The sequence below is a fragment of the Chaetomium globosum genome, genomic scaffold (genome assembly GCF_000143365.1).
Source record: "Chaetomium globosum CBS 148.51 scaffold_4 genomic scaffold, whole genome shotgun sequence".
NCBI lineage: Eukaryota > Fungi > Ascomycota > Sordariomycetes > Sordariales > Chaetomiaceae > Chaetomium > Chaetomium globosum.
In genome coordinates, this window is record NT_165979.1 from 279,099 (window position 1) to 300,303 (window position 21,205).

At 57.6% G+C, this 21,205-nt stretch overlaps 9 protein-coding genes across 9 annotated transcripts in view; 6 read left to right on the forward strand and 3 right to left on the reverse strand.

The window, feature by feature from the left end:
* Positions 1–329: 329 nt before the first annotated feature.
* CHGG_03802 (uncharacterized protein) lies at positions 330–1,886 on the forward strand (the record flags this gene model as incomplete). Its single annotated transcript, XM_001223015.1, has 2 exons — positions 330–406; positions 473–1,886. 2 exons carry the CDS (start codon positions 330–332, stop codon positions 1,884–1,886), a joined length of 1,491 nt encoding a protein of 496 aa, XP_001223016.1.
* Positions 1,887–2,293: 407 nt separating this feature from the next.
* On the forward strand, positions 2,294–5,384 carry CHGG_03803 (uncharacterized protein; the record flags this gene model as incomplete). Its single annotated transcript, XM_001223016.1, has 3 exons — positions 2,294–2,574; positions 2,658–5,190; positions 5,256–5,384. The coding sequence occupies 3 exons, from the start codon at positions 2,294–2,296 to the stop codon at positions 5,382–5,384; spliced, it is 2,943 nt and encodes a 980-aa protein (XP_001223017.1).
* A 319-nt stretch (positions 5,385–5,703) lies between these two features.
* CHGG_03804 (uncharacterized protein) lies at positions 5,704–8,180 on the reverse strand (the record flags this gene model as incomplete). The annotated part of the gene is made up of 3 exons (XM_001223017.1): positions 5,704–6,593; positions 6,750–7,982; positions 8,036–8,180. The coding sequence occupies 3 exons, from the start codon at positions 8,178–8,180 to the stop codon at positions 5,704–5,706; spliced, it is 2,268 nt and encodes a 755-aa protein (XP_001223018.1).
* A 928-nt stretch (positions 8,181–9,108) lies between these two features.
* On the forward strand, positions 9,109–9,468 carry CHGG_03805 (uncharacterized protein; the record flags this gene model as incomplete). The annotated part of the gene is made up of 1 exon (XM_001223018.1): positions 9,109–9,468. The coding sequence occupies one exon, from the start codon at positions 9,109–9,111 to the stop codon at positions 9,466–9,468; it is 360 nt and encodes a 119-aa protein (XP_001223019.1).
* A 1,145-nt stretch (positions 9,469–10,613) lies between these two features.
* Positions 10,614–13,103, forward strand: CHGG_03806 (uncharacterized protein; the record flags this gene model as incomplete). The annotated part of the gene is made up of 1 exon (XM_001223019.1): positions 10,614–13,103. The coding sequence occupies one exon, from the start codon at positions 10,614–10,616 to the stop codon at positions 13,101–13,103; it is 2,490 nt and encodes an 829-aa protein (XP_001223020.1).
* A 734-nt stretch (positions 13,104–13,837) lies between these two features.
* On the reverse strand, positions 13,838–14,827 carry CHGG_03807 (uncharacterized protein; the record flags this gene model as incomplete). Its single annotated transcript, XM_001223020.1, has 3 exons — positions 13,838–13,880; positions 13,995–14,138; positions 14,274–14,827. 3 exons carry the CDS (start codon positions 14,825–14,827, stop codon positions 13,838–13,840), a joined length of 741 nt encoding a protein of 246 aa, XP_001223021.1.
* Positions 14,828–15,628: 801 nt separating this feature from the next.
* CHGG_03808 (uncharacterized protein) lies at positions 15,629–16,069 on the forward strand (the record flags this gene model as incomplete). The annotated part of the gene is made up of 2 exons (XM_001223021.1): positions 15,629–15,703; positions 15,920–16,069. The coding sequence occupies 2 exons, from the start codon at positions 15,629–15,631 to the stop codon at positions 16,067–16,069; spliced, it is 225 nt and encodes a 74-aa protein (XP_001223022.1).
* A 1,419-nt stretch (positions 16,070–17,488) lies between these two features.
* On the reverse strand, positions 17,489–20,344 carry CHGG_03809 (uncharacterized protein; the record flags this gene model as incomplete). Its single annotated transcript, XM_001223022.1, has 3 exons — positions 17,489–18,748; positions 18,992–19,227; positions 19,372–20,344. 3 exons carry the CDS (start codon positions 20,342–20,344, stop codon positions 17,489–17,491), a joined length of 2,469 nt encoding a protein of 822 aa, XP_001223023.1.
* A 681-nt stretch (positions 20,345–21,025) lies between these two features.
* CHGG_03810 (uncharacterized protein) overlaps positions 21,026–21,205 on the forward strand; it is a gene marked incomplete at both ends in the record, with an annotated part of 4,193 nt that continues 4,013 nt past the window's right edge. The window contains one exon of the mRNA XM_001223023.1: positions 21,026–21,127. Coding sequence (XP_001223024.1) covers positions 21,026–21,127 — 102 coding nt within the window. The remainder of the gene's footprint in view (positions 21,128–21,205) is intronic.

Below are 21,205 nucleotides of genomic sequence, written 5' to 3' on the forward strand. Positions count from 1 at the left end.
GAGGAGAGGGTGGTCTGGAGCTTACATGAAGTTCGCCTAAAGTACTGCAGTTTGCGATAATTACCTAGGTAGGTACCTAGGTGTGGCTGATTGTGTTGGCGGCAGGAGTGCAAGTCTGCACGCCAAAATTACTACCTTATGTAAGCACGATACCACTTGCTTCCACAATCCACCCAGTTACGTGGTACGTACCTACCCAGTTACAAGGGTAAATCTTTAGCGCAAGCAGCACCTCGCCCCTCCGATCTTGGACATTCCAACACTTTGAACCCACTGAATTCGGCGGCATCATTCCATCACGAGCTGCACCCCCATCATCAATATTCATCATGAGTCCAAGCGGCGAACCCGAGGTCGGCTCGGATGGGCCAAGGCAAAAGGGCAAGGCGACTCCCGATACGCTCAAGTACGGATCTTGCACTCGTTCTTGTCACATGCGACTCACATCATTTCGCTAACTAACATTTCACAGGGTCGGATGCATCGCCCACGTCACCAAAGACGGCCAACCACGCCGCGCCGAGATCCTCAGCATCAAAGAGACCAAGAGCGGGAGGCAATTCTACTGCAACTTTGACAACTTCAACAAGCGCTTAGACGAATGGGTCCCTGTTTCGAGAATTGACTTCGAACAGGATGTCGAGTGGCCCAACTCCGAGAAGGACAAGCAGAAGGACGCCAAGAACAAAAAGTCGACGGTAGTTTCCAAGAAGTCCCAGCCGTCAAAAAAGACGCAAAAGAAGGTCGGCAAGCGGGAGCAGTCGGTCGCATCAGAAGGTCAGACACCACACCCCTGGACCGAGTTTGTCGAATCTCAAAACAAGGCAGATGGGGAGGATAGGGCAAACGCGAGCTTGGAGGTTGGCGCAACCCCCGGCGTCGGCCCCGACGAAATGGAACTAGACGAGGACGAGACGCCCGCCAGCGCCGCCAAGAAAGAGCACACCCAGTCGTTCAGCCGAGAGCAGGAAATCGAAAAGCTGCGGACTTCGGGCTCCATGACCCAGAACCCAGCCGAAATTTCCCGTATCCGGAACATCTCCCAGGTGGAGTTTGGGCGATATGTCCTCTTCCCATGGTACTTCTCCCCCTACCCGGAGGTGTTCGGTCGCGAGGACTCCATCTACATCTGCGAGTTCTGTCTGAGCTACTACGGCGACCTCAAGTCGTTTTCGCGCCACCGCCAGAAGTGCACGTTGCAGCACCCGCCGGGAAACGAGATCTACCGTGATGATTTTGTGTCCTTCTATGAGATCGACGGCAGGCGGCAGCGGACATGGTGCCGGAACCTGTGCCTGCTATCCAAGATGTTCCTCGATCACAAGACACTTTACTATGATGTAGACCCGTTCCTCTTCTACGTCATGACGACGAGGGATGAGAAGGGGTCGCACCTCATCGGGTACTTTTCCAAGGAGAAGGAGAGCGCGGATGCATACAATGTTGCTTGCATTCTGACGCTGCCTCAGTATCAGCGGAAAGGCTACGGCCGGTTGCTGATCCAGTTCTCGTACGAGCTCTCCAAGATTGAGGGCAAGCTTGGGTCGCCCGAGAAGCCACTCTCTGATCTGGGTCTGCTGAGCTACCGGCAGTATTGGTCCGAGAACATTCTCGACCTGCTGCTGGTGTACAGCGAGGGGCAGGAGAAGTGTACGATTGAGACCATCGCTACGCGACTCGCCATGACGACTCAGGACGTCGAGCACACCCTACAGGCGCTCAAGATGCAGGTGTACCACAAGGGAGAGCACAAGATTGTGATACCCGAGAAGCTGGTACAACAGCGGGAGAAGTCCAAGGCTAAGCAGAAGCGCGTTATCGATCCTGAGAGGATTCAGTGGAAACCGCCGGTGTTTACCGCTGCTAGTAGAACGTGGGGATGGTAGTTTGTTTGTAGGTGAGCCGTATGGGAGCTGGAAATGCAACTGGTTTGGTCGGCTTGTGGTCATTTGGAGTCTTGGTAGGATGGGAAGAAGGCATTTCGGTGCGTAAAATGCATATACCCACTCAACAGCATTAGCGTAGCTTCCATGTGTTTGTCATTAGGCATCATAATGCATATAACGGATCCATTAAACTCGGCCCACCTTTTCGCGTTTTCCCAGCGCGTCAGTTAATGTCCCGCGTTTTCTCGCGTTTTATTTACAGTGGGCCAATCCACTGCACCCTTCCCTCCCTGGATTTGACCCAACCCAATCTGTTTGTGACCCGACTCCGGATTACCCCTCAACACCAGACTTGCCTCGCAACGCAGTCTGTGAGACATACCCACCTACACACATACTCCTCCACCATGGCGACACCGACAGCAACCCCCAGCGATACTGGGTTCATGACATCGGATGGCCCTGGTTCAAGGACCCCGCGCGCGGGACGACTCCCCGGTTCTTCGAGCGGTAGACCGGCAGCACCACCCTCAGAAAGCATCGGTGCGCTCAGCGATGGCGAGGGCGAGGGGTTCGCCGACGACCAGGTTCCGGTGCGCGCCCGGCCAACAGACCCCACCAACATCCCGAGGGTCGAGGACAAGATCGGCCTCATCATCCAGGAGTCATTCGAGGCCTTCATTGAGGGGTGGGTGGATTGTCTTGTTCTTGTCGTTGTTTTAAAGGAGGCGAGGAAGTGGAATTGCCCTCCGCTGACACGGGATGCCACAGGTACATAGGAACCCCGAGCTCGTCCGCGCAGCCAACCTCGAGCGCCATCACGACCGACAGATACTACGTCGCCCAGATCCACGGACTGCGCACCTACCAGCTATCCACCTTCTACGTCGACTATAGGCATCTCGAGAGCTGGCACAACGGTGCGCTAGCGACAGGCATCATGGAGTCGTACTACCGCTTCTTACCCTTCCTCACCGCCGCGCTGCACAACATGATCGCCAAGTACGAGCCGCAGTACTTCCGCGAACACCGCCAGGCAACCGCCTCGAGCCAGCACACGTCGGGCACCAGCAACATGGGATCGTCGTCGGCGGGCCAGAGCGAGATGGGCAGCAAGACGGCCAACCAACAGACCGACAAGCTGTTCGCCATCGCCTTCTACCACCTCCCCCTCGTCTCCCGCGTGCGCGCCCTGCGCGCCCGGAATATCGGCCAGCTGCTCTCCATTAGCGGGACCGTCACCCGCACGTCCGAGGTGCGCCCGGAGCTGGCGCTGGCTACCTTCATCTGCGAAGCGTGCAGTAGCGTGGTGCCCGACGTCGAGCAGACCTTCCGCTATACCGAACCGACGCAGTGCCCGAACGCGACCTGTCAAAACCGGGTGGCATGGCGGTTGGACATCCGGCAGAGCACTTTTGTCGACTGGCAAAAGGTGCGGGTGCAGGAGAACAGCGGCGAGATCCCCACGGGCAGCATGCCGCGCACCATGGACGTCATCCTGCGCGGCGAGATGGTGGATCGCGCCAAGGCGGGGGAGAAGTGCATCTTCACGGGCGCCTTGATCGTGGTGCCGGATGTCAGTCAGCTCGGCCTTCCCGGCCTGCGGCGAGTGGCTGTTCGCGACGACCGCGGGGCCGAGGCGGGAGGTAGCGGAGTGAGCGGCCTCAAGTCCCTGGGCGTGCGGGACCTCACCTATCGCCTCGCTTTCCTTGCTTGCATGGTGAGCTCGGACGTGTCTTCGATCGGCGCGTCGGGCGATTCGCAGGTCGTGGACGTGGTCGGCGCCATGACGGGGAGCAACAGCCTCGAGACGGCCGAGACGGTCAAGGAGCTGCAGGACGCCGTGCTCGCATCGTACACCGCAGAGGAGATCGCAGACCTCCGCGCCATGGTGCACAGCGACCACATCTACGGCCGCCTGGTGCAGTCACTGGCGCCCATGGTCTACGGCCACGAGATCGTCAAGAAGGGCATCCTCTTGCAGTTGCTCTCGGGTGTAAGCAAGACCACGCCCGAGGGCATGCAGCTCCGCGGCGACATCAACATCTGCATTGTTGGCGACCCGTCGACGTCAAAATCCCAATTCCTCAAATACGTCTGTAACTTTGCCCCGCGCGCCGTCTACACCTCGGGCAAGGCCTCCTCAGCTGCCGGTCTGACAGCTGCCGTGGTCAAGGACGAAGAGACGGGCGAGTTCACCATCGAGGCCGGCGCGCTGATGCTGGCCGACAACGGTGTCTGCTGCATCGACGAGTTCGACAAGATGGACATCGCCGACCAGGTGGCCATCCACGAGGCCATGGAACAGCAAACCATCTCAATCGCCAAGGCGGGCATCCAAGCCACGCTCAACGCGCGCACCTCGATCCTCGCTGCCGCCAACCCGGTCGGCGGGCGCTACAACCGCAAGACCACCCTCCGCGCCAACATCAATATGTCGGCCCCCATCATGTCCCGCTTCGACCTCTTCTTCGTCATCCTCGACGAGTGCAACGAGCAGGTCGACCGCCACCTGGCCGAGCACATCGTCGGCATCCACCAGAACCGCGACGCCGCCGTCACCCCGGAGTTCTCGACCGAGCAGATCCAGCGCTACATCCGCTTCGCCCGCACCTTCCGCCCGGAATTCACCCCGGAGGCCAAAGAAGTCCTCGTTCAGCGCTACAAGGACCTGCGCGCCGACGACGCCCAAGGCGGCGTCGGCCGCAACAGCTACCGCATCACCGTCCGCCAGCTCGAGAGCATGATCCGCCTGTCCGAGGCCATTGCCAAGGCGAACTGTGTCGAGGATATTACGGCCGACTTTGTCAATGAGGCGTTTCATTTGCTGCGGCAGAGTATCATTTCCGTGGAGCATGATGATGTGGAGGTGGATGAGGATGAGGAGGGGGTTGAGGGCGGCGGGGATGTGCAGATGGAGGATGGGGAGACGCTGAGGCAGGCTGCCGACGCGGCGGCTGGGAGTGCTGCTCCTGGGGGTGCGGATGGGGATGGGGATGAGCCGATGGAGGAGGATGGTGGTGCGGATAGGCAGGCGTCGGCTGCGCCGTCTGCGGCGACCGCGGCTACGGCTACGGCTGCTGTGAGGGAGAAGCAGACGGTGTCGTATGATAAGTATATCGGGATTGTTAATATGCTGGTATCTAAGGTGGCCGAGGACGAGTCGTCGGGGAGTGGGGAGGGCATGGAGGGCGATGCGCTGGTGGAGTGGTATTTGGAGCAGAAGGAGGAGGAGTTGCAAGGAGAGGAGGACTATAACACGGAGATGGCGCTGGCGAGGAAGGTGTTGAAGAAGATGGTCAAGGTGAGTCTTTTCTGGGGTGTTGGTTTCATGCTATGTAAGGGAGAGATGCTAACGTTGGTCGGCAGGACAATATCCTCATGGCGATTCGCGGGCAGGGCATGGCGGATGGGGACGATGCGGGCGAGGGGAGCTCGGCCCAGGCGGCACAGATTGTGTATGTGTTGCACCCGAACTGTGCGGTAGAAGAGTTTTAAGTTGGGACGGGGGTCTGATATAAACGGTCATGGGCGGGTGGGTCATTGGAGAGGAGGGACTGGGTGTCGGCGTATGGAGTTTGGTTGGGGGCAAGCAATGTTAGGTGTATCATGACCTGGGCGGAATATCAGGTGTATTATGACCCGGACGAAATGGCGACTCGAATTACCATCTTGTGACAAAAAAGAAACATAATCGCACATTATTTTGCAAGGCGCGCTTCTTCATTATGTCTGGTCGCCCACTCCTGTTATTTTTACACAATCTTGATACCACATTATGAACATGCTCCTTACTCGCCTTCCCCTTCCCTCCCCCCTAAAGAGGCGGCGCGTTCGGATCCTCCAAACACTGATCAACCCTCATCAACGTCTTCCCCGTCCCCTTCGCAATCCTGATAAACTCGGGCAACAGCTCCACCGTCGAGTTATACAAGTAATGCATCACCATCAAGTTCCCACCGGCCTCCACATCCCGCTTGAACGCATCGAGCTGCTTCTCGGGCGTATCACTCTCGGCCCAGATCCAATCCTCGATATCAATGCTCCACTGCACGATATACGGCGACGGGTCATCCAGCGTGGCCGCCAACCGCTGGCGCATGCGCGCGCCCTCGGTGCCGAACGGCGGGCGGAAGTAGTTGGAGTGGCCCGGCCCGGAGTCGCTGCCAAAGACCTGGCGCACGGCGCCGATGTCGTTGTTGTACTCCCAGTCGATGTCGGCCTCGCTGGGGAGCCCTTCCATCTTGGGGTGCGTGTACGAGTGCAGCGCGATCTGGTGGCCCTGCGCCGCCATGCCCTTGTAGATGTCGGCGAGGCCGTTGGTCGTGTCGAGCAGCGCCAGCCCTACCGTGAAGAAGGTCACCGGGATGTCGGCTTGCTTGATGATGTCCATGACGCGCGCGGCGAACTGCGGGTCGCCGTCGTCGATGGCTACGGCGAAGGAGTTGGGCCGCGTGCAGGAGAAGACGAGGTTGCCGGAGGCGAGTTTTGTGGGGACCTTCCAGCCTGTGGGGAGGGAGTCGACGATCTCCATCTTGGTGATCTTGGTGTCCTGGGTGCTGTAGAAGCCCTTGAGGGCGAAGCCGATGATGCGGGTGAGGTTGACGTTGAAGTGGTTGATGGGCATGTAGATGTCGCTGGCTGTGCTGTAGCGCGCCGCCTCGAGCGAGTCCAGGTTTCGGGGTACGGCTTGATGTCCGGGTTGCACTGGGAGTTGTGCTGTTGTAGGGCGACGCTAAACTTGTTGCTGCCAGAGTAGGCGATGTGGAGGTAGCCGCCGGCGTAACTGCGGATGTCGATACAGTCGCCCGACAGCTGCGTGTTCCAGGCGAGGTCCGAGTCGTTGGTGCGGATGGTCATGACCTTGTTTCCAAAGGTAGTCGTCAGGCCTTCTTCGTCGGCGCCGTGCCACTCGCCCCAGGGCATTGGTCTCGGAGTTGGCAAAGTCGTCGATCAAGAGCGTCTTGGCCGGCGCGGGAGCCGACGTCGTGGAGCGCGTGATCGGCGGCGACGTCGCGGGGCCTGCCGGGATGGTATACTCGGACGCGGTGGTGCCACAGTAGAAGGACATAGGCCCAAAAACGACGGCACCGCTGAACTCGGCGAAGTAGACCATGGTGAGTTTGCTGGTGTCGACGCCAGTAAAAGCGGAAAAGGGGAAGGAGTAGAGCTTTTCGGTGCCATCAAATGTCCACTTCAGCTGCGAGGTCGTCAGGGTGACCTCCTTGTCCCTGCCGGAGCCGCAAGTGGTCGCGTACGTCACGGTCACGGAAAAGCTAGTTCCTTTTGCTGCCCTGATAGGAAACGATATGCCGCCGTACTGGCCTTTGGTGTCGAGGCAGCCAAACTGGCTGTAAAAGTACGAATCGTCGTCGACCGGGGTCAGCATGACCCTGTTATCACTGACGACAACCGAAGACATGGTCGCGTCGTCGCTCGAAGTCTGGAGCATAGCGTTGTAGCCAAGGAAGGTCAGGCGTGACTGGGACTCCCAGTCGTCGATCAGCAAGTTCGAGCAGGTGCCTGGCTTGGACGTGACGGTTGGCGGGAGCGTAGTGGCCCTGGATGTCGTGGGTAGGCTGGATGTTCTGGTCGGCGGCGCCGCTGCCCGGGCCTCGTTAGCCCGTCCATTGAAATTGCCTCCCCGAACTAGTCGTCGATGCTTACTTGAGCCCGGCGCAGTGGATTCCCCACTACCACCACCGCCGCAGAGGAGGGTGACGTTTCCAACCGACCATACAACATCCGTCTGAGAAAAGGTTGACCACACCAGGCCGACGATTCCGTCGTAGTTTGGCGAGTCTTCCCATCCTTCAAGGGGCAGAGTGACCGTCTGACGCTGGCCGGTCAAGTCGGTCACAATGTTCCAGGAGCTGTTGTAGCTTCCTTCCTGGCTGGTGCTGCAGCTTGCTGTCGTCTGTAGCTCGAAAGCAAACGAGCCTCCAGCGGGCCCCTGAACGGTGAACTCGATGGCGTTGTAGCCCTCGGTAATGGCTTGTATGCATTCGAAGGACTCGTAATAGTAGGAACCGTCATCCTTCGGGATGAAGTCAACATGGCCGGGAGCGGCAGCAATGGCCGTCATGGTCCCATCGTCTACAGATTTGCTGTAAGTCGGTACCTCGAGAAGGCTCCAGATACTAACGTACCTCCATTCTGCGAATCCAGATTGTTGACACCGTCCAGCCACGTGGTAAAGTCGTCGATCACTAGCTTAGAAGAGCATGCGGCATTGACTCCGGTGGCGGCTACAAGGCCAGCCAGACCGGCTACGAGGCGACGGTCGAACAACATGGCGAGCAAGAACCGACCTTTGTCAACAATAAAGGACAAGGAACAGCATAGGCAACGGCCGGTGTTGGCGACGGTAGGTATAATTATACACACAAAAAAGTTGAGGGTGTGGGAGCCCAGCTCGGTAGTTCAGCATTTCGGTTGGGTGCATATATAAAGTGCATAAATTGGTAGCACTGTCCAGTCGTTACCGCGTACCTTTTGCTTCTGGACGGCGCGGGATGCCGAACAGGCCATCCCGCGAAGCGAAGCGAGGGCAAAGTCGCTCACCAATACGAAGTGGAACGCTGAGGTGACTGCGGGCTATATGGCTTACGCCATGCGAGGCCTCTGCCCTGCAGGGCGTAATTAACAGCCGCGGGTGAAAGCGAGGGTAAATCCGTCCAATGCTGGGGAACTTGCCACGCCCGGCTGCAGGATCTCAACAGCCCGCAGCCCACAAGGAGAAAACAGAGGGTAGTAGTACCAGGTAACCCGGAAAATGGGGAGGGAGGATAGACACTCATGGGCTTGGCTTAGGCCGGCTGAGGCATGCCATGGGCGCTGCTTCGGATATAAACTCACGAGGAGCCCAGCCGCATGGTTGACAAGTAAATGTCTTGTATCCTAGGAGTCTCCATAGTATCATGTATGCGGCTAAGAAACCCTGACGACGAGAGAATGAGGTAACAGCCGATCCCACGGGCCACCTCGTCCCGGCGCTGGAAAGGGGCAAACCTGCGGATAACTGAGCGTTCCCCCTGGAATCGGATCGACGATGAGAAGGGGGGTGAGGTGCCTGACAAGGGTCGGGTTCGGCAATCACAGCCGAAGCTTGGCTTGCAGATCCCGTCCTGCCAAGAAACTGGGGTTAATGTGGACGAGAAACAACCAGCAGCCTCATTGTTTCTCATCTTGGTTTTTATTTCCCGCGGGAATGCAAGCCGATATGTGTCGGCTCTTTGCTTGCCTGTCTCCTGTAGCTGCCCTTGTTCGGATCCGGGCATGCCAACAACCAAGTGCCGAGCTTGCCGATGTGCTTCCTACCCCTCTCAATATTGCCAACAGAGTTCCATTGCTGGGAAGCTGTGCAGCTCCCAGACCACCGCTGAGCCTGGGAGAGCATGTATTTGGTTACACAACCCATCAAATGCAACGATCTTCGCATCTCCCTCTGTATCGAGGGCTGAAGCTGCAACCCAACTCCAACGTTACTTCCGAGCCAGACCATGGCCAAGGCAAGGCGTGTTATGTTCGAAATTCAGCCGAAGTGGCTAATGTCAAAGGGCTGGCCCGCAGCCCTCCTTGACCAGTTTTCCGTCGTCGAGGGATCGGCGCTGTTGCGTTGGCTCCCACCCGCGTGGGTCAACTAGGCACTGCGTATGGGATGGCTGGATGGCAGGAGAGACCAGGGGAAATGGTCCAGAGCGTTACAGCGAGGCGCCCTTGTCATCGCGACGAGGGATGTCGAGCTTGCGCGTCAAAACTTGGCGAAGAACCAAGCTTCAGACCAAGCTTCGGACCAAGCCGTCTGCCAGGGAACATGCAAGCGAATGAGGGCGCCATCGTGATTTTGCTCAGTCATAGCTCCGACTCGGGCCGGCCCTCAGCTGCTGCTTGGTTGATACCGCCCAACGTACCTAACGTATTAACACGGCCCGATGGCCAATGACCCATTGCATGTGCATGCATCATAGTCGTGGAGCTGCATTTCAGCTTTGACGCACCTAATGCCGGTTCCAATATTTCGATTTTTGCTTTTTACTCATTCATAGCATCTTCTTTGGAGCTGCTCGGTACCCGGGTTGATCGAGTATCGGGTGTAAATGGTCCAAGTCCGAGACGCAAACAGTGAGGATATCCGGCGGTGGTGTCTCGTGCTCTTGTAGTTTCCGTAAACACCAAAAATGAAGTCGACTAATCAGAAATGAATCGTTGGCGATGAGAGGAGAAAATGGGAAAGCAGCTGGTTTGGAGAAAAGACCACTGCGGCTTCCCACATCAAAAGCCGCTGGGTGATGAATTGGGAGGTGCTTGGCTTCACGTGATAGCCCATTGATTGGTTCATGTTTCAGGCTTGGGCTCCACTCTACTATGACGGTGATTCCCGACATCACAACGTCGTCGTTGCCCATCGTCAGCTTCAAGAAGGGAGCAGCTTTGAAGGGCAGCTTTAACGGGGGGATTGTTTCCATACTGCCAATTGACTGGGCATCGAATTTACTAAGGAACCCACCTAATCGAACAAGCCGAATCGAGCCAACATCAGATCAAACAAGCATCCAACCAACCGATCCCAGCGATTGCAACGAAGTGCAACTTCTCTACACCTTTCCACGTCACCCCCAAAATCGTCCCAAAATCACCTCCTAGACACCCATGCAGCCTCCCGACGATGCCCACCTCACGCAAGAAAACGAACCCGTTCAACCCCTCCCCCCCGCCGCCTCCGCCATGACGACACCATCGAGCTCCCGTCTCCCCAAAACCCGCCAGTCCCTCCCTCCCCACGCCCACCACCCACTAGCCCAACAAACCGACCCCTCCTCCTCCTCCTCCGCCACCGCGGCCGCCTCTCCACAACTCCCACCCCGCCATCTACCCCTCCGCGACCGCCGCTCCACCCCCTCCACCGCCGCCCTCTTCCGCGCGACCCTCACCCCGCCCGGCTCCCGCTCCGCCTCTCCCGCCCCATCCACCTCAACAACAGCAACAACCACAAACACTTCCAACATGCTCCCCATGACGGGCTCCATCTTCGGCGCCGCCTCGCTCGCAGGCCCCTCCTCCTCCTCCTCGCTCGCCTCCTCCTCCGGCCCCTCCCCCTCCACCGCCAAACACCTCTCCCTGCTCGACACCGGCGCCGCCGACGACCCCAACGACCCGCTGCATCTGATGCTGCGCAGCCTGGTGCCACACGTCGCCATCCATGCGTCGGAGGACGTGAATGGCCTGGTGAAGGAGAAGGGCTTCTTGGGCGGCCTGTGGGAGCTGCTGAGGCCGTTTGGGGAGCGTGTGCATGGGCGCGTGATGGTCAGGGATAGTAATGGCGCGGCGAAGGCGTGGGAGGATTTTGCGGTGAGGTTTGTGAGGTTTGGGGAGGGCGTGGAGGAGCCGGATGGTGGGGGGGTTGTTGGGTTGAATGGGCAGGTGGTTGGGGCTGGGGCTGGGGCTGGGGCTGGGGTAGGGAGGGGTGTTGCGGGTGTTGCGGGTGGTGGTGCTGGTGGTGGTGTTGGTGGGGGAGGGAGGAGGGAGGTTCTTGCGCAGGTTGAGACGGTCGTGGAGAGGCATTTGCGGTTTGCTGAGGAGGCGTATGTCGGCAGTGCGCCGTCGCCGGGCGTGTCGCCTGCGAGGCAGGGACTGGATATCAATGCGACCTCACCGTACTATGCGCTGTACCTCCGGCGGTTGCTGTCCGGGATGCCTCTAGCGTCCCACGAGTCGTTTGCCCACCCCGTGGCGTGCGTCATGGCCATCAGCTCGCGGCATCCCGCGCCTATTGAGGCGCTGCAGAAACTGTACAGGGAAACGAGCCAGGGTGAGCGCAGCCTGCCGCCTTGGGTGGATGGTGAGTACCTGCGGTATTACGTCCTAGTGCATGACGAGGAGAATGGCGACATCACCAAGTCGATGGCGCTGTTTGACCAGATGAAACGGAATTTCGGACTGCACTGCCACCTGCTGAGGCTACGTAGCACGCGGAGCGCCGAGACCGACGATGACAGCATACCCCTCCCGAGGAGCGACTGGATGACGGCAGCTGAGGAACTGGCCGATATCGAGGCGAGTGAGACACGAGAAGATTTTGAAGATCCCACAAGGTACATTTTCGAATCAGATGCCACAGCAATACGGACTTTCGTGCGGGAGATGGTTACACAATCAGTGGTCCCGACCATGGAACGGAATATCTCGGTGTGGAACGACCAGGTAGCATCGCGCCGCCGAGGCATCAGCGGACGATTTATGAGTTTGTCGAAGAGGTGGACGTTTGGGAGTTCAAGCCGTAGCTCGTCGGCCGGCGGTTCCAGCTCGTCGAGCAACTACGATGCCACCGGGTTCTACCGGGCGGATAGCCCCGAAGCCATCATGCGGCGGCTGGCCGACTTCGCCTTCATGCTCCGGGACTGGAAACTGGCCATGTCGACATACGAGCTCTTGCGTGGTGATTTCCAGAACGACAAGGCCTGGAAATACCACGCGGCCGCCAACGAGATGGCCGCCCTGGCGCTACTCATCATGCCACAAAACATGTCATCCAAAACCCGCATCGAGACCATCAACCAGATGCTCGAGCAGGCATTTTATTCCTACCACATCCGCTGCAACTCGCTCTACGGCGCCGCGCGGTGCACCATGCTGGCGCTGGAACTCCTTCGTCTCCGCGGGGGCTCTGGGATAGACGAGGCCGTCCGCTGGGGCATCAGGGTCCTGGAGTCCAAGCTGATGGGCCCGATCGGCGACGCCCTTCTGAGAGAGCGCATGGCGGTGTGCTACGCCTCGAAGCAAGGGGTCGGGTCACAGTCCTGGGGGAACAGGCGACGCAAGTCGGCTCTGTGGAGCGTGCTCAGCGCCAAGGCCTGGGTTGCCCAGGGCAAGTATGTCCAGGGCCAGAAGTGCCTGAAGGCGGCACGTGCTATGCATGCGCGCCTGCCCGGCGAGAGCGGCGTGCAGAGGTTTGCGGTGGCTAGTGATTTCCTGGCGCATCTCAATGACCAGATCAAGGCCGGCTTGAGCGGAGATTATGAAGAGGCCGGGTCGCTCGAGGTGGAGGTCGATGAGGAGAGCGAGACCCTGGACAATACACGCGCGAGGAGGGCTAGCCTGATTGCCCCCGTTGGAGGCAGCACCGGGTTAGAGACGGCGCCCCTGAACGATACGAAGCCGGGTATGATGCCGGGCGATGAAGGGGACGCTTCTTCCCCTAACGATGGGTTTGGTTGATACAGGATGGGTCGATAGAGGTAGACAAAGCTGATGGCTTGCATGGGCTGGCGTTGTATTGTTCTATGGCTGTGTATGCCGTATGTAATGTGTGATGATCTTTTAAAGTGGCGCAGTCTGAACGACGACGCCCTAACCGTATGCCATGCATCTGTCTATTCCCCATCGGTTTTCTTGCCCCGGCACCCCTGGGTGTTACATGTAGTTGCGGGGGCCAGCATGTGCCATACGCTTCAAAGCTTAACCCATCAAACAACACTCTCAGTGAGGTACTGGTTTTGGCGGATTAAACTGCTTCTAACTCTAATCGTAGTTCAAGAAAAACACTCCGTCCGGTTGAATTGTTGGAGAATAGGTTGAGTCAATGTTATAGCTTAAGGACTCCTCCCATCGGACAAGGAAGTGGTGTTGTGCCCCTAGTGTTACCCCCTATGGAATAGACAGGATTCCTCGCAGAGTACTCGGTCTCATAAAAAGAAATCACCAGTGCTCTATTACTCCTTTATCGTTCAAAAACACCCTAAACTTTGGCGCGTTGTTGTTCCAAGAACCTAACTCCGTCTTCGGAATAATTCGTCAATCTCTTGAACCACATTTCCTATAGCAATCTAGGTACCTATGTACTGCCTCGCACCCTTCAGTCACTTGTAGACCATGCCCTCAGAAACCTATTTCAGCTAGGTACTCAACCCCTCCTTTAGTGAACTATCAACATCTGGATGCCTAACACAGATTCAAAAAGAGGGGCCATTTCGGACCATACTATCGGCTGTTATACTATAGTATTTGGCGCTATCAATTTAAGAGAAACTAGTTCTAATGAATGTTGAATGGCTCGTGAGGGCACTGGTTGAGTTCTAAGAAAACAATTTGAAAAGAAGAAATAAAAACCTTCCGCTCCTTGACTTCCCCGTAAGTACTTCTGGGCTCAGCTTCAACCCATCAGAAACCCCCAGGGTCGTTACCTCACTTGCCGAGCGGTTCCAGCTCTTGATTGTTGAATGACCGTTGGTCAAAGATGACCTGGGAGTATTCCTGTTCCCACATAGGTAGCATCATGATTAGCACCCCATAATTAATGCTTTGAAAACCCGCTTTCAAAGCGGTGGGATATCAAACTTACAGCAGCGAATCTGGGTACGGATGTCGAAAATAAAGTTGTCGTTGGACAAGAAGCCAGACGGGCCGGTGGCCGGCTGCAACTGCAGCCGGCCTTGAAGCTTGAAGTTGACATCCCGGTTCACAGAGTCGGTCCTGAACGTGTAGCCCACAGTGTCATCAATGGTGTACCGCTCATTAATAGGCTGCGTAACAGCGTTCCAGTTCTTGGTAGGGCTGACCGGGGAGACGGGTCCGAGGGACGGATCTACGGCGTAAGCGCGGCCGTAGAACTGGCCCGAGACGCCAACCGGCAGCGTGGCATTCCCGCTGACGGTGCCAAACGCCGTGCCGGTCGTGCAGGCGTCGGCGGCGAAGCGGACTTTCAGGGTCACCGCGCAGCCCCTGTCACGGTTGCCGTTGTCGGGCAGGGTGACCTTGTAGTCGGGCAGGGTCACGTTGGCGACTTGCTTGAGTGCGTCGTAAGTGACCGAAACTCGGCCGCAGCTCTGGTCGGCTGTCCAGCCGATGAATTTCGCAGGGGCCCAGTCCTGGCGGACGGCGACCACGGGGCTGGCCAGCGCTGTGGCCGGGAGGAGGAGAGCGGCAACGGCAAGATACTGCATTTTGAATTGTTGAACTTGAGTGTGTGGCAAAATACTGAAGGGGAGGTGAAAGGTGGTTGTGGCTAACTGTTGGACGAAGGTTTGAAGGTGAGCGTGTTGAGAGTGAGGGAGAAAAATGGATTAGGTTAGGGGACCTAGCGGGCATATTTATACTTGTGAATGACCTCCGCTATACGATCATGTTCAGCGCCTTTCTGCAGTCATCGCCCCTTGCGGCATAGCCTCCCATGTCTCTGGTGGCTCACCTCGCATGCTCTGGGGGCTAGAAGTTGAAGTTTTCGCATCACCTGCCACTCCTAAGCGTTTCTTTACTACATCCAACATCCCACGGCCGTAAGGTGGCTAGGATAAGCCAACTGTCCGGGTAGGGGTCGGCAAATGCATCTAAGGCTCGGTGAGGCCGGGCGTTAGTGTGGTCAGATGGTAACAAGCTAGACATCGCCCAGAATACCTCTCTGAGTAGTTCTCAGAGCGCTCATAATGTTATGTATATGCTCTCAGGATCAGGGCACTGAATGGAGGAACAAATATCACCTTTCTCAGCGTGTTGCTGCCCTTGATACTCCAGCCGAGCAGCCATGGCCTAAAGTAAGGGTTATTTTCTCGGCGCGAGATTCACGCCTCGGCATATTCATAGGCTTCTTTGACAGTACCGCGTATATAAGAAGGCAACCCCCCTGCATCGCAAGCGGTGCAATGGTGTGTGTAACGTTCTGGAAAAGGAGACGTTACGTTCCCTTTCGGTCCGAGTGGTTCCACAAAGCTCTGCTCTTCCCGACTGAAGCGACAGGCTCGATCGAGATGTTGGTCGATCAACAGCCAATGGCGTCTCAAGCAGCCCATCTTGTGACAGTGATAAGCGCGGTTCTTCTCTGTGTAACAATAAGACGCGTCTGCGCGTATTAATGACAGCTGATGACGGGCATGAACTGAATTATCATCTGAGCCTCAACTAGGCTTTTGGACCAGACCCGGTTGCTCGGTTCCAGTCCCCATGTTTTGTTGGTACAGAGTTCCGCCGCGACATGCCACACCCACCTCATTCAGAGTAAGTCATTCCCATACTCGCTGTTGAGGAATCTTACGAGCTAGACTCAAGAAGCCTTCTTGGTGACAACGGATGATAGCTCAGCAGCAACTGGCCACGCCGAAAAGCAGGTAGAAATCAATATATATGCCGATAGCAGACGCCAGGAGCCACAAGAGATCACTCAAGCCGCCGCCCTTGAAAAATACCCCTGAGTGAGCACAAGGTAGGGTAGGACGAGACCAACGCAATGCGGCTCAACAAGCCTTCCCGGCAACACGGCCCATCCCTCCAGCCCATTCTTGGTCTTTATTCTCCCACGTGCATACCTGCGTCGTGGCGGGTAGGGCTGGCTCGGCTGGGCTGGAATCGGACGATTGAACAATCAGGCAGAGGGTCAGATCTTGCTTAGAATTTTCCAGGCGGGTAACTGCGATAGAGCTGTCGATGGTCATCATTACATAGGGTTTATTGGGTATGCAAGAGTCTCTAACCCCCACGAAATCTTGACATTCGGTTTGAATCGGGCATTAATAGTTCGACTGCGATGGTGGGAGGGTGGCTACATCCAAATAATCCGAGATGGGGTCGCAATAGAAAAATCGTGTGTGACGCCCATGTCGTGAAAATACGTAATGCATCCAAGTTTTATACCTACTGGATGTGTCCCCCGAGATAATCGAGACTTAAGGTAGGTAGCGCTGCGCTTCGGAAGAATGTACCCGGGTAACGTCCAAAGATTCCATTTTATCGTGGGCTGGCGAGAGCCGCGAGACGCGGCAAGAAACGGGCGTCTTCAATCACACCTCCATTTGCCTGCCGGGAGCTGAGACCCCGGCGCGCCGGGTATGGCACCCACTCCCACTGATAAGATAACAAGCCCCTGCTCACCAGTGGTTGTGGCTCGTGTGGGTGTGTGCCTGTGTCTGCCTGCACTCCCTGGACGTCATTTGCTCTGAGCGGCTGGTTGATATTCTTTTGACCTTTGTCGCTGAGGCGCGTTGGCGTCGCCGGGATTGTCGCTGCTGCCTGTCGACGCGCTTCGATCCATTCATTTGGGCGTTTTGTCTGATGCCAAACATTTCCGAGTGCATCGGTTGCTCGGCCATCCAATCCATCCAATTCAGGCGACAAACGCCCTCCTTCTCCCAGTCTGCTGTCGAAAGACGGCAGCGCAAACCGAGAATCGCCGCTAGCTTGCTGTTGGACCCTGCAGCCGCGTATATACCGTCGAAATCATGACCCAGTCACTGGTAGATTACCTCGTCGAGAACGAGCCTGCCTTCAGAAAGTATGCTTTGCATTTTCATTTTCGTCATAGGTAGTGGAACTCCACCTAACTCACATACCCTCACCGTCTTAGAGCACGGCTTCCTGCCCTCTACTCCGACTTCCAGACCCAGCGAACCCTCAACCCAGATGGCTACCAAGCAAACATCTCAGCATGGCGGAAAGCCCTCGGTCACATCGTGGGTTCCGGCTTGGCACCGGCCGGTCGCGCCGCCGCACCCAACCTGTTCGTCCTTCAATCCGATGAGCAGCTCCTCCGCGCGCTCGAGTCGAAGCAGTACGGCAGGCCACTTGCCCTAGGCGCCGTAGTCCGCGAGGCACTCGCCGCCAAGGACCTCATCCCGCTACGCGAGTTCCTCGACGCCAAGGAGAGCATTTACCGCCGCCCGTGGTCTGTGTGGAACCTCGCCTCCTGGACCATGAAGCAGCTCGGCGTAGCCGACATGTTGAAGAGAGACTCCCTTCCGCCAGGGCAATTCGTGGTGGTTTCCAACGTGGAAGAAGTAGGCCAGGCATTCAGCGCCCAAAACGGACCTGTCGCCGCCACACTCACCCGCTTCGAACGCACCTTCTCCAAAGCCCACTTCTACCAAACCTTCAACGACCAACTCCTCGACGGCAAACACCTCTCCCAAACCGACATGGACGTCCTCCTCCTCTTCCTCTCCCGTGACAAATCCGTCATCGCCTACGACGGCACCACCATCAAGATCCTCTCCCCCAGCGACAGCAACCCCCCGGAACCCGCCGAGATCACCCCCGAAGACACCTCCATCGCCCAACTCAAAGAGCTCCTCGCCTCCCTCGCGCACCAAACCGCCCTCCTCACCGCGCGCATCGAACAGCTCACCGCCCAAGCCAAACAAGCCCTCAGCAAAGCCAACCGCCCCGCCGCGCTCGCCGCCCTCCGCTCCAAGAAACTCGCCGAATCCACCCTCGAGCGCCGCCTCGCCACCGCGGGCCAGCTCGAGGACGTCGCCGCGCGCATCGAGCAGGCCGCCGACAACGTCCAGCTCGTCCAGGTCATGGAGGCGTCCGGCGCCGCCCTGGAGAGCCTGCACGCGCGCGTGGGCGGCGTCGAGCGCGTCGAGGAGGTCGTCGACCGCCTGCGCGAGCAGATGGCCGCCGTGGATGAGGTCGGCAGCATCCTCGCCGAGTCGGCCGGCACGGTGGTGGTGGATGAGGAGGAGATTGATGATGAGTTGGCGGCGTTGGAAGGGGAGGAGAGGAGGGTGGTGGAGGAGAGGGAGAGGGTGGCGCGGGAGGAGCGCGGGAGGGTCGAGGCGGAGGAAATGCGGAAGAGGTTGGAGGGTGTTGGCAAGGTGCCTGAGGGGGAACCGGCTGCGCAGGGGCCCGAGGCGGAGGCCGCGAGGGCGGCGGCCAAGGCGGTGAAGAGGGATGTGCGGGATGCGGAGGACTTGATGAGTAGGCTGTCCCTGAAGGAGGGGTCCGATGTCTGATCGGCGGAGATCCCCTCCTTGTGTGTTTTTGCGGCCGCGGGCAATGATATAGAGGCTAATTCTAATTCTGTGGATTAGTGCATGGATGAGCCACGATACGACCGAGCAGTCGGCGCCCGTGACGCTGCTCCCCAAGAAGAGGAGCTGGGGCGGGTTTTCATATGTTTTCTATCATATTCACGGCGTTTGGGATGCATCTGGATGTCACATTTTTCACGGTTCGGATAGGGTGATGACCACTAGGCATAGGTGGACGAGTTTACGAGCAATGACGCCCAAAGTCTTTCAATCCTTGATTTGAAGCCCCGCTGTTCATTATGAAGGCGCCCCTTCGGGCCCCTGAGATGAACTGTATGTAGATGTGCGGTCGGCTAACGGATGCAACACCTCCTTCACCAGAATCGGTTCCTGGCTGGTAAAGCCAACACCGCTACTCGTTGGGCCTCTCGGCCCCTTCAGCGGCGAATCTGGCGGCTCGAGCTGGCTTGATGGCGGGCCTGTAAGATCTACTACGGCTCCTTGCAACAAATCCGGCACCGCCCCCGTGCCATTTACCCCTTTCCCGTCCTCCCTCGGCGGTCCCGGCTCTCCGGTTTCGCTTGGCTCGTCCTTCTTCTGGGCGGCTTTATTCCGTGACCCGCGCGCCTTCGCGATCAAGTCCTTGAACGAAGTGTCGTGCTTCGTCGCCCATGCGGCGCCGTCGAAATCCTTGTCCTTGATCTGCACTCCTATGTTTGCCGCCCTGGACATGGTCGGCGCGCGGCTACCCATTGTCCTCTCCCACACTTCCAGGTCGTGCATGAGCTCCGAGCGCTTCTTGGGTTTCGCCGAGTCGCAGTTGGCGTTCCATAGCGTTATCCATTCCTGGTGTCTTTTCTCGAGCATCTGCCGCGAGCCGGCCGTCGACAGCCCGAGTTCACCCATCTTCTTGCGCAGCGCCGTGTCTTTGAGCATGGAATATGCGAGTGCTGGAAGTCGTTCAGGCGCTTTCGTCGGTGTTGGGGGGTTCTGAAAGAGGCTTCGAGTCGAGTCAAAGCCGCTCCCTCCGCGGTTGTTTGTGGCGGATGACGACGCCTTTTGTGGTTGGGGAGACCCCGGACACGAATTGTCGATGTGTCTATCAACTTGCCAAGACTTCATTCGTGCCCAGCAGATCGGGCATGCAACGAGGCCATCGTCTGAAAAATACGGGTTAGTCGAGAAGTTTTGACCCTGATCGTTCGCAGTCCCCATACCTGGTTCAGGCTCGTAATCCGGTGTGTCCTCGCTTTCGACCACATCCACCTCCTCGCGCATAAGCACAGCGTTCGCTTCTACCGCTTTCGCCTTGCTTGACCTTGTCGTCATCCTAGGTCTCTTATTTTGCGCTTCCTGCAGCGGCTCCTCCAACTCCGTCGCTTTCCTCTTTGGGGATCTCGGGGTGGAAACAGAGACCGGGGTTGTGGCGAACTGCATTATCGTATTGCGAGACTTGACAAAGGCGTCAACGGCTTCCCGCAGAGCCCAGTTCCCCCTCAACTTGGATTCCTGGTCGAGTGCCCGACAGAGCGGGCACTTGCCGTCGACCGACAGACACCGCCGGATGCATATCGAGCAAAATGTGTGGCTGCAGGAGGTGATCATGGGCGAGTTGTAAAAATCTTTGCATACGTGGCAGCGAAATGCCTGCTCGACTTGCATGAGGCCGGCTAGCGGTGTCCCGATCCAGTCGGTCGAGTCGGGGACGTCGAAGGACTCCATTTTGAACAGGCGGAGGGATGTATGTGTATGGGGAGGCGAAACGGAAAAAGCAGAAATTTGCTCAGGGCATCGCGAAATTTCCGGGTTAAAGAAATCGAACGTTTTAAACTGCGCTACAAAGAGTTGAAAGAGCTGCTGTGTGTAAAGCGCCCATCATAACAAGTAAGATAGTTTCGAAAACGACGCGACTCGGCTTGCACTTGCAGGCGCGACAGAGCGGAAAGAGCACAGTAAAAACCCAATCAAAAGCACTGTCTGCGGCATTCTCACCGACCATTGGCAATTTCACTGTGCGGGGCTCACGGAACGATCGAATGCACGTGCACTGGCGTCAGAAGCGCTGAAAGGGCTGGCAGGGGGTCAGATTCGACCCCACCCGTGAGCTTCAACCCAGACCATTCCGTTTCGGGAGACAATCAAAACAAAGCCTAACCGAATTCAAACGGCCCGCAAGATACAACCCACAACTTGACTTCCCGTTCACAAACAGGGCAGCCTAGGGAGTGTTTCCTCCTAGGACCAAGCGTTCGACCAAGTTCGATTCTCCTTCTCCCTATAGCATGCTGATCCAGTAGCACTTCCTCTCAATTCTTACCCTTCTTTTTCCCTACTGCCGTCCCTCGTTCCGACATTGTTTACTTCTTTTCTTCCTGCCCGCGACAAAAACAGCTTCCCGCGACAATGGCGATGCGAGGAGGGCCGCGTCTCCAGGTTGGCTCGGCCGCCTGGGTTGCGGAAGAGAGGGACTCGGCATTGAACATCGCGCAATCCGGAGATCGAAGAGTTTTCATTCTCGGCGCGCAATGAGATTGACTGGCTCAACGAGCACATGCCGAGATATTTTCCGAGAACCAGATGTGC